Below are 15,133 nucleotides of genomic sequence, written 5' to 3'. Positions count from 1 at the left end.
CTATTGCTCAGCACCATAGCCTGGATCCAGATCCAAACAAACATATTTGACCTCTTTCATCATCCAACATCTGTATTTTCTTCTGATTTCTAAGACCAATGGAAGGATTTTATTCCCTCCTGTTGTGTCAGGAGCTGTAACCAAGATGGGTGAGAGGACACCTAGCAAGTCCTCTGGCAGCTCATGCCACAGCAGTCAGGGCCACTTAACACATGGGAGAACATGCAGCACTCCAATATCCAAAAGAACAGGAAAACACAGACCTCACCTTCTCCATGAGCAGAGATACCAGGAATTAGTCAAAAAAAAGAAAAAAAAACCAACATAAGCATCTGCAGTGTCAAGCCCCTTTTCCATGACTTACACTTTCCCTTCAGGCTGACAAGATCTGGGCTCACTCATTATGCCAAGAATAAGGGTTTTTTTCCCTTAGGGCTTTCTTTTTTCCCCTCAGTTGTTCTGAGCAAAGAAAGCAAGAGTAAACGGACAGCTGAACAGGAGCACTTGCAAATTCCCTCCTGAAGACTTATTTCTAGCTTCTCCTTGGGAAGGGCTCAGCTCGGGGTGGAGCAGCTGGGCTAGAGGTGGGAGCCCACAGGGTGCTGGTGCTCAGGGAAGCTCCCAGCCTGCTCGGCACAGGCACCGCTCCGGCGCCTGGCGGAAGCGCAGGAAGCCCAAAGGATGCCTGCAACAGATGTGTGCATCCCGAGCCAGCAGGGAGGAGAGCGGGGCAGGCGCGGAGCACGAGCCAGGGACTCGCTCTCCAGTCAAACCCCATCCCTACTCTTCTCCCAGGCGGCAGCTCTGAAGCCGGTGGATAAGCAGGGGAAGAAAACTAAGCCAGATTCACCAGCCCCAAGCAGAGCTTTCCACCTCCCTCCTGTGCTCTGCTTATCGTGATGCTGCAAGCACAGAGAGAAAAACCTGGGTTTTAAAAGAGCAGGCGCGAGGCAGGGAGATGCTGGAGAGGCGAGCAGGCCAGGCAGGTGAAACAGAGTACGTGGAAGAGCTGCACCGAAATGGTCATCAGCTCCATCTGACCTACCAACAGCTCCAACCCGAGTTAAAGCATGTAACGTCAGTCCATTGCCACCCTCTCTATATGCTAAATGGATTATATTTGGTTCAGCTAACACGAGAGAGAGCACGCGAGCGGCTCCTGAGTGATTGCAGGGTGTGGGAGAGACAGAGTGTTTGGTGCTGTCATCTTCTCGCATCCTTCTTCCTCTTTGCAAGCCACAAAAAAAAATTTATAAATTACTACAAACGTCCAGGTGTCCAGCAGAAAAGGGATTTAGTAAAAATCCAGCCACAGGACTTAGTAAAAATCAAGAAAGCATAAAAAAAGTCAGATAAGTGACTCTATTACTATATCCAGGTTCGCGTGCCACAGGCAATGAGCTAGCAAGGTTTTATGGAGAATAACGAGAGTGGTTTGGAGGCAGCCCGTGCCCTGACTCCAGCTGCATCCTCCTCCCCCTCCAGCCGGGTCCAGACCCCCAGACACCTCCCCCACCATCACAGGAAAAAGACTTTTTGTCTCGTTGGCTGATTTGGGATACAGGGAGCTAACCCTGGCTCAGCTGCCTCTGCAGCCCAGGGCAGAGCAGGGCACCAGCCGTGGCTTTGCCGTGCTCTCAGAGAGTGCAGCCAGCTAATCCAGCCTCACCAATGCTCCAGGGGAAAAGCCAGACCCCAGGGCAGGTCCTAGGAGATGCTCCAGATCCATCAGAGAAAACCATGTTTCAATCTAGCAATTCAACCTCTGTATCAAGAGATCCAATAAGATTTAAATAAACCCCATTAAAAGGCATTTTCTTTATACGACCACATCATTAGACTCTCGCCTTAATTCCAAATCAGATTCCATTGCTCGACCTTCAGAAATTCCCCATAGAAAATTTTCCCAAAAAACTGAGACCTCTCCTAGGATACTACTTTACTATCCAAGCAACTTCCTCAGCAGAGTAGAAATATCACCACTCCTCGACAGGTTCGGTCCTGGGCAGGGACACTGACTCTGCCAGTGCCCCCGGGGAGAGCCCAGGCAAGCTGGGGAACACCCTGGGTGACACCCGGGAGTGCCCTCAGCCCAGGAGGGAGCCCAAGTCTCCCATCCAGCCGCAATTCCAGCAGTGCCTCACGCCGCTGACGCTGCGACCGCCGGCGAGCGAAGCGCTGCTAACAGGTCTCGCCTCTTCACGTGCGGCTTCGCCGCCGAGCAAACGCGCGCTCGCTGCATCCATCACGCTTCGGCATGGCACCAGCACTCCCACCTCCAGCGATTCCTACAGAGATGGCATGAGGCAGCCCAAGAAATACGAAAAGCAAACGCGTGTGCCAGCTAAAAGCCAGCGGGAAGGGGATGCTGCATCGAGCGGGCCTGCCCGCCACGATCCAGCAGCCGTGCTTGCGAGCAGAGAGGAGCTGCGGCCAAGCCACACCGGAGCAGCTATTCCAGCTCCTGAACCAGCTCGTCACTGCCCGAGCTGAGCCGGAGCCTCCTGCCATCAGCTTCCAGCCCAGCCACAGCCATACTCACATTAAAACCCCCCGAGGAGGGCCAGCCCCACGCCGGCCGGCAGCGGTTTGAGAGCCCGAGCATCATCTCCCCACCCGCGCCTCTCGCTGCTCACAGCCGAGGGGCTGCACCACGTCCCCCGCTCGCAGCCACCGCTCCGGCGCTGGGCAACCCCTGCCACGAGCTGCTGCTGTACCAGCAAAAAAGGTGGCAGCGGCAAAATAAAGAGAAAAAATAATCGAAGCAATACTTCAAGAGCCATGCCGGGCACGGAGCAGCGACACAGCACCAAGGCTGGGGCGGGCTGGCTGTCCCACCAGGCCAACCGCCCGGAGCCCGGCTCTTGGCTGCAGGCACCTTCCTGCTGCCCAGCAAATCCCACAGCCAAGAGGGAGATGGGGAAAAGATCCCAGCACCGTGCTGAGAGGACGAGCACGGACCTGCTCCGTGGCTCCATGGCCGGGCAAAGCGCTCCCGGCTGAGTTCACCCCAGAAACGGAGACCGCCTGCCCACGGCTCCTGGCGCATCCATCCTCCGCCGGGGCTGCGAGGAGGAGGGTTGGCAGAGGCGGTTCCGCGCACCGCCAAGGCCCACCGAGGCGGCCCCACCGCGGCCCCGGGGACCAGAGGAGACCCAGACGGGACTCCGGAGACGGCCCCACCGCGGCGCCGGGGACCAGAAGGGACCTCGGAGGTGACCCCACCGCGGCGCCCGGCAGGGCTCCGCAGGAAAGGGGAGGCGAGACCCACGCGGATGCGGGCGGGTTTCCTCCTCCATCCTCGGCCCCCCTCCCGAGGTTACGGGCTGCCAGCACCGCCCGCGGGCCGCGTAACCGGGGCTGGCACAAGGGGCCGGGGCCACGGGGCCAGGATCTAGCCCAGTGCCGGTGCCTTCCGGGCGGGGGATTCGCTCCCTGCCCGCTCCCCAGCTGCAGACGCCGCGGGCGGCGCAGAGACGCTCGGCTCAGCATCCCACCCGCTCCCGGTACTCCCGGTCGCCGCTCACCTTCCACGGCGGCCGCGGCGGCGGCCAGGCAGAGCAGCACCACCAGATCCGCAGCCATCGCCTCCTCGGGCCCCGCAGGCGACAGCCCCTACCGGCGGGCGGCCGTGAGCGGGCATGGGGGGTGCGTCCGCGGGCCGGGTGGCTCCGGGGCAGGGCGGGCCGGGGCCGCGGACGGGACGGGCCGGTGGCGGTGCCGGTGCCGCTGCCCGCCCGCCCGGGTCACATCGCCGCCGCGAGTGGCGCGCGCGGCCACGCCGCCGCCGGCCCCCGCCGCCGCCCGGCCCCGCCCCCGCCGCCGCCCCGCCAATCCCCGCGCCCGCCCGGCCACGCCCCCGCCGCAGCCCCGCCAATCCCCGCGCCGCAGCCCCGCCTCGGCCACGCCCCCGCCCTCCGCGAGCGCCCGTGCGAAGGGGGACGGCGCCCCCTGGCGGCCGAGGGACGCCCCCGGGCCGTGTCTCCCCTCAGCGGGACCCGCGACGGGGCGGCCCGGCCCCCGCAGCGCCGGGGCGCGGCAGGGACGGGCGGCCGCAGCCGCGGGGACGCGCCGGCGGGGTCACAGCGCCGCCATCCCGCTCCCCTCTCTCACCCCCAAAAGGAATGTGGAGCGAACCGTCAGCCCCACAGAGACGTGGCCCCGCTGCCCAGCCGCCCTCAGCGCGGCCGCTCCCCTCAGGCTCTCAGACGCTGCGGCCGCAGGGGTCGGGCACAACGCGGGGCCCCCTCGGCCTCCTGCCTTCTCCACCGCGCTCACCCTTCGCTGGGCATCGCTCCGGACGCCGCGGCCACATGGGCACCCGGGAGCAGCGGCCTGGCTCGGGGGACACCGGGATGCTCAGCAGCAGCCCCGTCACTGCCAGCCCGGGGCTGTGCCCCGGTACCCCACAAGCCCAGCCAGGAGCGATCTACATCCACAGCATCCAAAAGGAACCATCCAGAAAGACGCTCGCCCGGTCCCGCTCCCCCCACGCACCGCCCCGGTCGGCCTTGGCAGGCTCAGCATCCCCTGCTGCTCCGCTGCCCACCCGCCAGCCGAGCTGCCCCCTCGGCAGGGACCCGTGCATGCCAGCACAGGCGGGCTGGGGAAAACAGCGGGCAGCGCAGGCAGCACGGACTCATTCCGGTCACGGCCGCACGCCTGCCGCCACGGAGGGACCAGAAACCCTGCAGAGACACCGAACGCTGGAAAATCGTCAGCTTTTCAGGGAAAGAGCGTGCAAAAAAACAGTCAGAGGTGCCACGGGAACAAGAGTTTTCTTTTTGCGGTTGTGCAAAATATATTTGCAAGCAGCTCCTATTCAGCTGAGCAAATAACAGAAAAAATTGCCAAGAACCTTCTGGCTAAGTTTTAAGGAAATTTGCTTTCATCTTGACAACCCTTCTTCATTTCCTTCCCATGAATATCTCAGCAATCCAGTTTACTCACTCAGAGGATCACAGAAAGAAAACTGTGAAGTAAATGTCAGTATTATTTGCATCTTTATCCAGTCTGCCATAAAAGCAACACCATGTTATTTATCTGATCTAGCACAACTCAGTAACAGCTCAAGTATAGAATATTCATGATGTGCAAAGCAAAAAAATGTTAATCATTTGAGAATACAAGAGGCAAAGAGCTGAGCCTGTGAGTTATCCAGAGAAGTGCCTCATTTTGGAGGAGGGGGGGGGAGGTTCTTCCCAAATAATAGTTATCAACTGAAAACCTTGCATTCAGAAACTAACATTTGACCAAAAAAAGCCTGACAATTTCTGTAGGGTAAAAAAAAAAGAATAATACATCAATATTCTTCTGATTTCTTTTCAGCTGGCCAAAGAGTTGGCTGCGCTGGGTGACAGCCAGCTGTGTTTGTTCAAAATGTTTTCTGTTCTGTCAGCCTTGCTCCGAGTCTCCCAACAGCGAGGCTTTGCTTCTCCTGGAGGACACATCTCCAAAAAAGCTGTGTACCATCTGGGGGTGGGAGTGGGAAGGTGGCAGCATGGCAGCATCCTGTCACAGGGCCACTCTTCCTTGCACACCCAGTGGATTGTCACCACCTGCCCCAGAGACAATGCCCACCAGCATCCCCTTGGAGGGCACATCAAGGGCATTAAAGCCTGATGGGTTTTTGGGCACATGTTGCTCTCTGAGCCAGCCATGTGTGGGAGGCAAACACCCCACAGAAGGCAAAACCACCCTCTGGGCTACCAGCAACCTCCAGTTCTGCCCTTCAGGCCCCTGTGAGGGAAGGACATAGGGCACAGACCTGCTCAGAGCAGGAGCAGCCCTGCAGAGGGAGGGCTTTGGGTGGTGCTGTGCCCGGGGTGCACGGCCGGTCCCTCAGTGCTCACAGCCCACAGCACATTGCAATGGCAGCAGCCGGCTGCCAGAATTAGCTCTGTCTTAATTAACAGCTTTGCCTTTGTTCTCAGATGCTGCTTCAGGAGATGCCAAAGCCTTTGTGGAGGATGAAGATCTGGGATCCCAGTGAAAGGAAGCACCAAGACTTATGATATGGCACGGCACAGATCTCCTCCTCAAAGAACCCTCAGAGCCACCTTTGAGAGCAGAGGGGTCACAGCCTGTGCCAGTCCCTGTTCATCCCCACCACGCTGGCTGTGACAGGACCGGCTGAAGCACAAACATGGATCCCACCAGGCCATCCTTGTGCATCTGCTGGCAGCAGCGAGCCCACACTCTGGGAGCCTGACATCTCCTGTGACAGTAGGTGAGGGGTGACCAAGGCTCCTGCCCTGCACCAGAGCTACCACCCAGCTCAGACTGGGAGCTCACTGGGATGGTGCCCTTGGTGGCAGGAGAAGCCTGTGAGCCACTCGCTAACAGAGGAGCGGCTCAGAGCAGGATAAAGGTCAAACAAACCTCCCCTGCATCAGCCTCACAGAGCAGCAGAGCTAGCAGAGGACACGGGAGCCTCCCAGCCAGGACAAGCACAGTGCTAAAGCAGCCATGACACTCCCAGTTCATTTTCCAAGCCGAGGCCAGGCCTGCAGGGAGGGCAGGAAGCTTTTCACACAGTGCAGGAGCACTGCTCCTGCATCCCTAATCCTGCTGCTCCCAGCAGCTTGCCTGTGCATTAATTGTAGAGGAAAAGCCTGCACCTACAGCATCCTCCCAAGAGCCAAAGCCTGAGGAGCTGGTAAATCCTCTCCCTGATAAGAGAGGCAGGTCCCTTCAATATTCCAGCATTCCAGACTTGTCTGCTGTGCACCACATAACAAGAGACAGGTAACAAGGGCAATGCTGGCAAGCAGCATCCAGCCCCTGCAGCACCTTCTGCGCAGTTGAACCCCTTCCTGCGAGTCTAAATAAATGTAATATGATGTAATAACATTAATTAGCAGCATTAAATGTTCAGTGTATTCAAGGCACAACTCAGCCACTTGGCACAGTGCAACCCAAACTGCTTACTGTTCTCCCAGGAGAAATAACCTCAGGGAGACTTCTGGGCTTAAATACCATCGGGAAGCTGAAGGGAAAGAGGGAGGGAGAGAAGTTATTGTCCTCTCCAGGCATTCACAGAAAATTCAGGTGTCTTATCAGAGCAGAAGAAGCTGGAGGAAGGACAACTCCTTTGTCATGTGAACAATTTGAGAACTAAATTGAAGTGAGACGTGAAGAAAAAGTAGGTGAGATGAAGGTTAATTTGGAAACCAGAGTGAGAACAGAGGGAGCTGGGGTATGGAAGAGTCTATTAATTCCCTGGGCAAGAGATGCAGCCTGAGCCAGGCCACGGAGTAACTCCTTGCGCAGTACGGAAAGATAAATTGCAGGTTCTGCTGGTGGAATATTCTGTTTATTACTTTCCAAAATAGGAGACAGTCAAGTGCCAAGTGCCTCGAGCCTCTCAGTGCCTGAGAACATATTAATCACTGGTGGGAGCAGTGTTCAGGCAGCTAAGTGTGACACCAAGCACCATGTAACAGGATGGACATGCCATGCCCTCCCCTCCGCACTGCCACAAAGATGGGGAAGGAGGCAGGGAAGGCACCTGATTCACTAGCAATGGACAGCAAAGACAGATAAAGATCAACAAGTTCCTTTGATTCATAGATGCTGCAATTTCTGCTACCTGGCTTTTCCTCTTAACTGGGTTTTTCAGGGCAGTTGCAAGCCCCAGCAGACCGGCCAGCTGTGGGACAACACAAGCACAGATCAGCCATGCCATTTTCTCCGCGTTTTCCCTTTCTTCCTAGGTTCTCCAGGTGGAAGGATCTCTTTGTTCCCTTCCAAGGCAGAGGATTAACAAAGGCAAATGCAAAAGAGAAAAACAAAAACTCCTTTGTCTGAGGATGGATGACATCTTTTTATCTGTTTCTAATCTAGCTTCAACTTCCATTTCTTTAGGAGAGAAAAAAAATTCAAAGATTAAATTTTATGCCAAGGCAAGCTATAATAAGTGACAGAAACACTCCATCTCCGGGTCCCTGCTAGCTCTGTGAAGTCAGAACATTCACAAGGAAGAAAGCAAAATATAGACAGACAAACACTTTCAATGGAGATTTAAAATAAAAACTCTCCTCATGTTCCAAATGCAAAAGCTACAGAAAAATATGTCGCTCCTCCAAGGAAATTTCATTATCTTGAAGCGAAGTGCAATTTATCTTTGGAAGCTTAAAAAAAAAAATAGCAGGGAGGGGAACCTGCCACAAGAGTTTCACTTTATCTCAGCATTTGGTTTGTTGCAGTCTGAGCTGTGTTCCCATATCTGGAAGCACACAAAGGATGGGAAGTTTTTAAGGTGCAAGTCCATCCAAAGAAGGAGGGAGGAGGGAGAATGGTCCAGCCCACTCCATATCTGCTGCTTCAGGGTCCCATTCAGATATTTTCCTACTGAAATCACACATCAGAGTGTGAAAAGCTGGCTTGGATCAGGTGCTCACCTCATGCACAGGAAACTTGCCATTTTTTCCTGCTTTATCGTGATGAATTTCCAATTGTCACCTTGATCAATGGTCCCATAAACACTATCATAAGGATAATATGATTTTTCCCCCCAGTCCTATTGCTCACAGGGTAATTACATGGATGATTGCACTCAAGGGCAAGAGCATGTGTCCTGCACCCTTACACAGAGCACACAAGTGCCTGGTACTGCTGGCATCATTGGGGCACTAACAGCAGTTTTCCCAGGTAAAAGGAACAAAACCAGGAATATTCAAGGCCCTAAAACTGCTAGTCACACATACAAGCCAGTGAATGTCTCTGCAGGCATTGCAGCCTCCCTACTGTATTGATCATCAGTCTCACAGAAACAGGAGGTGATGGCCAGAAGGAGCTGCTGTGCCCCCTGGCCTCCCTGCACACACCAAACCTCACACAGCGAGTTCTGCCGTGATCATTTCACTGCTTGCAAGAGAAACCTGCCTCCCAACCAGGTCTTTACCAAGCTACTGCTTTGATAGCCCAGGGACACATGTGAACTGCCCCAGCAGTGCCCCTGGGCCCCTCTGAACAGGGATCACAGGTACCACAGGGCAGCTGGCAATATCCAGGCAGCCCTTCCCACAGTCACTCCCAAGGGATCAGCTGCCAAGACCACGAGATGCCACGTCCTGGCTCCCATCATGCACATCCTCCTGCTCAGGCAGGGGCTCAGAGTCATATGAAAAGCAGCTGAGGGAGCTGGGAAGGCTGAGCCTGGAGAAAAGGAGGCTCAGGGGGGACCTTCTCACTCTTTACAACTCAGCAGGGTGGAGCCAGGCTCTGCTCCCAGGGAACAAGGGACAGGACAAGGGGAAAAGGCCTCAAGCTGTGCCAGGGAAGGCTCAGGCTGGACATCAGAGGAATTTCTTCACTCTAAGTGTGGTCAGGCACCTTCATTGAAAAGGCTGTGCAGGGAGGTGGTGGAGTCCCCATCCCTGGAGGTGTCCAAGGAACTCCTGGACATGGCACTCAGAGCTCTGGGCTGGGTGACAATGTGGGGATCCATCACAGCTTGAACTCGATGATCCAGGAGGTGTTTTCCAACCTCAGTGATTCTGTGATAAGCCTGCCAGTGACCTGCACATTCCTAGCTCTGTTCCATGAATCTTCATCCAGGGAGGGGAGGAAGACTGTTTTTCTACAGGAAGGAGGACAGATAACTTCCAGGGATAGGATAAGTGCCCCAGTCTCAACTCCCAGCCCTCCACACCACAGCTCAGGATGTCCAGGCACTCTGCAGAGCCGCACACAAGTGCAATTCTTAAAGCAGCCTGCTGGAGGAGGGATAAAGGGAGTCCTCGCCAGGCTTGATTGGCAGAAGACATCAAGAACCCTTCAAGAGGGATTTGAGGGAGTTTTGCATTTCAAACAGGGCAGGCAGGCAGAGGTTTACCCAGAGTGAAGAGGGAAGCAGCAAGGCTGCTGTTTCATCGGTTAACATCTGGCAGCTGCAAAGCTCAGAGAAAATTCTGCCTTCGTCCTCCAGAGAGTTCGGATCTGGGAGGGATGCCAGAGATGTGGCAACTGGGAGAGGATGAAATTCCTTCACAGAATCCAAAACAGGCAGTGAAACATCACAATATTCTTCCTCCCTTTAAATAAGTGACTCTTTGATGCTGACTGAGCCTGTGGAAATGTTATTTCTTTTTTCTAAGTGGAAGCAGGAGGAGAACAGAGGGGGCAATACAGGTGGGGGAAGAAGAAACACAGCAACAGCTTTTTTTTTAACCAAAATCAGACCTTTTTGATCAAAGCCTGCAAATACTTTTGATCAGGGTTTGCAAAAAAAGCTTTTAATTGTTACCTGTAGTTCTATTTTTATAAAGCTAATAAGGACATCAAATTATTTCCATTTAGAAATACCAGTTTACAGAAAACCAACAGGAAAATCTGGGTTTGGATGGGGAAAAAAAAAATCTTTCATCCAAAACTTGAAACTTATTCAGAGGTAATTCTGAAAATTAACTGTCATGTGTTATAACAGTTTGTGTAAGACCACCATTTGTGACCAGATTGTTTCATTGTGGTCATAAGGACAATCCCCACCGGAGCAGCATCCTGTGCTCTCCATCTCTCTGCCAGCTTTGCACTTGGGGTGGCTGCAGCCAGCTGGGGACAGTGACAGTCCTCACCAGGAATGGGTAATACAGCAGCAAGGCAGCTCTTCAATTACAGAGGAAATTGTCCTAATGAGGCCTGAACACATATGCCTCTCTGCAGGCATTTCTCCCGCGTATGCCACAGCTCATCCCAACCCCTTTCCAGGCTGCACATCCCTGCCTCCAGGGCATGGACAGAGAAAGAAGCAGCTCAGCAGGGCCATCTCAGAGCGGCATTTGAGGTGAGTCTCCAACTACACACGGAGCACAGGTTACTGGGACGGTCTGTCCCCACTCCTACAGTCTCAGCACACCCCAAGATCCCCAAGCCTGAGCAACAGCGGCCAGATTTGGCCATGGGTCTGCACGGACCCCTCAGACTGGGGAACAGACTCCTGGCTGGTACAAATTCGGGGAGCATCTGAGCAAGGAGAGCTACTCAAGGCTTCACCCAAAAGAGCCATCTCCTCTCCTCACTTACTCATCAACCAGGGCTGGGGCCAGACACCCCCTTTTGCTGCTGCCCGGGCTGGGGACCAGCACCCCGAGTCCCCTCGGGCCACGCAGGTGGCTGAAGTTTACCCCCACCAACCTCTGGAGGTCAGCAGCCGGCAGCACTGGGGCTCCTCACTGGCAGCTGCCGCTGGAAAGAAATAAAGCCCGACCCAGGAATGCAATGGAACTCGGGGAAAGACCCGGTGGCTTGGACACAAGATGCTCTCTACACACCATAGGTGACCCCAAACATTTGCAGGAGCTGGCACACATCCTCCCTGCACTGTTCTCCTTCTCTGCAGACATGCAGGAGTGCAGAACCTTCCTCATTAATAGGAAATTATTGATTTCCAAAGCTTGCTTTGCCCATTTAGTATCTTCAGGTCTCATGCCAATTTGTCCACAAGTGAGCCCCGTTCTGGGAAAAGGAATGAATCCCCATTTCACTTTGCCAGCATCCAATGTTATTTGCTCATTTCATGTCTGAAGGACGCTACAGCAAACCCTTTACAGCTAAATCATTACTGATTTTACAGAGGTTACAAGTTGCTGGTAATGTAAAGAAAAAAAAAAAAACCTCTTGGTAAATTTATTATACAGAATGTGACATTGTCCTGCATAAATCTGCATGTTCCCGGTATATAACAGAGGTTTCTAGACAATGTGAAACACCAACAAGAACTAAGGCAAGTGAACTGGAGGGATGGAAGGAAGCATATCCAGACTCCCTTGTGCAGAGCAGGAAAGGGAGTCCTTACGTTCACCTAGTCCAAAAAGGTAAAAACCAAAAGAGGAAAGCAACAGAAATCCTCCTGCTCTCCCCAGCCAGGCAGGGAAAGGCAGCAGGTCTGTCAGGACAAGCATGTCCCTCCTCCCAGGGACATGCTTCCTTGAGCATCACCAGGATATCATGGGCCAGCATCCCTCAGAGCCACTGCTCTGCTGTGTGCCAGAAACTAAATATTGACCAAAAAGGTGGATTTTCCCCACAAATGAGGCTGTGGCAAGCTGTCTTCTGGCTGGGTTACAGCTCACTCTTGGTTAGCTAGAAACAAGAATTCCTGCCCACTGGGAAAAAAGTTCCCATTACTGTTTCCATCCTGCTCTCTAGGAAAGCTAAAGTCTGACTTTCAGTGGGGATCATTAATCTCATTATTTTTAGATGACATTTCTAGGTGTATTCTCAGAGCTCCAGGCTCACAGCACAAGCACAGACAAGTGGATGGGTCCATTGTGCACCAATACAAGATCACTCCCCAAAATGGATGGAAGCAGAGGGCAGGTAACAAGTCTAGAACTGTGATGGTCAAAGAGAACAAATGCTCATCTGGCAGAGGGTATCTCCCATCAGAGGTAGGCTATGACATCCCAAGAGCTCGCTGACAGCTCAGCCACATCCCTCAGGCTTAGGGCAATGGAGCAGATGGCCAACTCCAGCCACTACTCTGGTGGAAGGAACAAAAGGCCCCTGCTTTGCCAGAGGGGACGATAAGCATCACTTCAGCTACTCAGAACCTCCTGCAGCACACCTGGGCCCCTCTTTATCCCGCAGCCACATGGCAGCTGAGACTCATTTCTTCCTAGCAGGGCTCCTCTGCAGCTGGAGAGCCCTGCTGGGGAACACCCACAGACAGAGGGCACCACCTCTCCCTATTATCCCACGTCCAGCTCTTCCTCACCAGGCGACAGCTCTCAGACACCAGGTGAAAGCTCTCCTCCTGCTGCATCAGGAGGAGCTCCTGGGCTTTCTGAGCTGAGGGAGATCCTTAAAAGTCAGGAGGAGGGGAGGCTCTGGCTGCAGTATCCCTGGAAGTATTGAAAGCCACTGCTGTGGCTGCAGAATCCCAGGAAGTATTGAAGGCCAAGCATTGAAGGGCTTGGAGCAACCTGATCTAGTGGAAGGTGTCCCTGCCTATAGCAAGGAGGTCTGAGATGATTTTCAAGGTCCTTCCCAATCCAAACCATCCTGTGAGTCTCTGACTGGGTTGTGTTGATGGATCATGACATGCTCCCAACTCAAAGTTGGAGCCACATACTGTGGCTATGGCCAGGCGGCCACAGGGCTGCCACCAGCACCTTCACTGTCCCCATCCATCAGCATCTCCTTCAAACCAGCAACTCTCCCACAGTATTGCTCCCACTTTCCCTCCAGGAGCTTCAATCATATCTTGGTGACATCATGCTACACCCCCTTCCCTTCCCTGCCCTTTCATTTCTTTCATCAAAGTTTCTTTTCATCTCCCACCTCCTTGCTCTGGGGTGTTTTGTTCACCTCTTGCTGCCTGCAGAGCTGAGCCACTGTGCTGGGAAGGGCTCTGCACCCAGTGTGGAGGTGGGAGCCCTCCCAGGGGGAGCAAACGCGGCGTCAAAGCCCCTCTGAGCCTCACAAGCTCCCTACAAAACCCACAGAGTTACAACAGAGCTCCGTGGGATGAGGTGCACGTCTTTGTCTATCAGACAAGCACATCCCCAGGAAATGGAGACTTATAATGAAGTGTGTTTAACACAGGCTCAAAACACGGTGTTTAATCTGTGGGAGTCTCCACACCCCCAGGCGTGCTTGGGTCATGCCAGCACAGAGAGCAGTGATCCTGAATGCTAAAGGAAGAAACAGGGAAGAAGATTCCCCGGGCTGGATGGGCAGACACAGCTGGAGGCACAAAAGTTATCTCCAGATTGCAGGTGCGATGCTCCCACCGGCGGGGTGTAGAGACAGTACCACACACCAGAGCAAGACCTGGGAGAGGGAGAAGATATAAACCTGAGCAAAGTAACACTTGTCAGCCTCTTTGGCAACAACAAAATCAAGCCTTCATTTCAGATTAGCTGATTTTCATATGAGTTTGGTTTTATCAAAGGTCAGTTCAACCACGCAGGTTTGTATGTATATGTTTGAAGCAGAATACTGACCCCTTTTGAGGCTATTCAGTGTTACATTTAGCTCATTCTCTTCATTTGTCTCAAAATAATTTGGAAAAATCTTGCAGAGTGTGGCCAAGCCCCTACAGAGGGATAAAACACAGGGTTTGCTTTGGTTTTGCTGCTCCGGGCCATGTGGCTGGCAGACGGAGGCCGCAGCACACAGGCCAAACTGAATTGGGGGTACTGGGACAAAAATACACTTTTCCCCCATTTGCACTGACTGTTGTCATTTTGCAAGAATCCAAGCCCCCACAGCTGGTTGCAAATCATCCATCAAGAAAGAAAAAATCCTTTGTTTCCCCTCAGCACAACACATGCCAGAGCCTGGGAATGGGGATAATGCCACTATTTTGAGGCAAGGCAGCACCTCGAGGCTGACACACTCCACCCCTACCTGTACCTGCAAATTTACAAACTTCATAAATGTACATCTTAAATAATCTATTTACCTTTTTTCTAAAAAAATAACCCAAAGTTGAGAGGCACGGCACAACAGACAACCTTAGCTGTGAGCCACTGATTTTTCTATGATACATTACATCCGAATCCGCCGGTGCGACGAGCAAAACGTACCAATTTGGGTAATTGGTGAGGGCCTGAGAGCATGCACACACTGCTGATGTGCCCTAAATGTATATTTACTGTGCAGGTTGTTTGCATTTCTGATGATCTGTGACACCAGAAGTTAATCAGCTCCTCCAGTGCACGCAATCAGCTCCACAGCATTCTCCTCTCTGCTGTGGGGGAAGCTGCTTAGATTGTGATTTTAGAGCTGCCAAACACCATTAAACTGTTCAATGGAGCAGGGGGAGGATGCTGCCAGGACCTGGCACTGTCCAGGTGCTCCCTTGGGCCAGAGGACACCTGGGTGACACAGGGAAACATGGGAACAACACTGGAACTCAGTGCTGACCAACCCTCCTGACGGGCCAGCCTTGGGGCTGGTTTCAATTTAAGCCTGAGTGCTGGCTCAACTCTTCCCACTGGATGTTAGCATTCCCATTTCCTCACCTAAAATCCACTTGAGTAATCAACTGTAAAGCTAATGACTGGGGCACCAAATCAGCAAAGTACTTGAGCACATGTTGAAGTCCCATTGAAAGAAATTAGACCTAAGCAGACACTTTGCTCCAAGGTGAGGGGGCTTTGTGTAAAAAGTCACAAGAAGCCTG

At 53.6% G+C, this 15,133-nt stretch overlaps 1 protein-coding gene across 2 annotated transcripts in view; it reads right to left on the bottom strand.

The window, feature by feature from the left end:
• The window catches only part of EPHB1 (EPH receptor B1), a 77,316-nt gene extending 73,584 nt beyond the window's left edge, over positions 1–3,732 (bottom strand). For both annotated transcript variants that reach the window (XR_008432537.1, XM_053951415.1), the window contains exon 1: positions 3,528–3,732. Coding sequence is in view for 1 of the 2 variants with exons in the window: in XM_053951415.1 (XP_053807390.1) it covers positions 3,528–3,585 (58 nt within the window). In the remaining variant the exon portion in view is untranslated. The remainder of the gene's footprint in view (positions 1–3,527) is intronic.
• Positions 3,733–15,133: the final 11,401 nt, after the last annotated feature.

Source organism: Vidua chalybeata, chromosome 10 (genome assembly GCF_026979565.1).
Source record: "Vidua chalybeata isolate OUT-0048 chromosome 10, bVidCha1 merged haplotype, whole genome shotgun sequence".
In the NCBI taxonomy this organism is placed as follows: Eukaryota; Metazoa; Chordata; class Aves; order Passeriformes; family Viduidae; genus Vidua; species Vidua chalybeata.
This window is presented reverse-complemented; position numbering and strand designations above follow the sequence as displayed.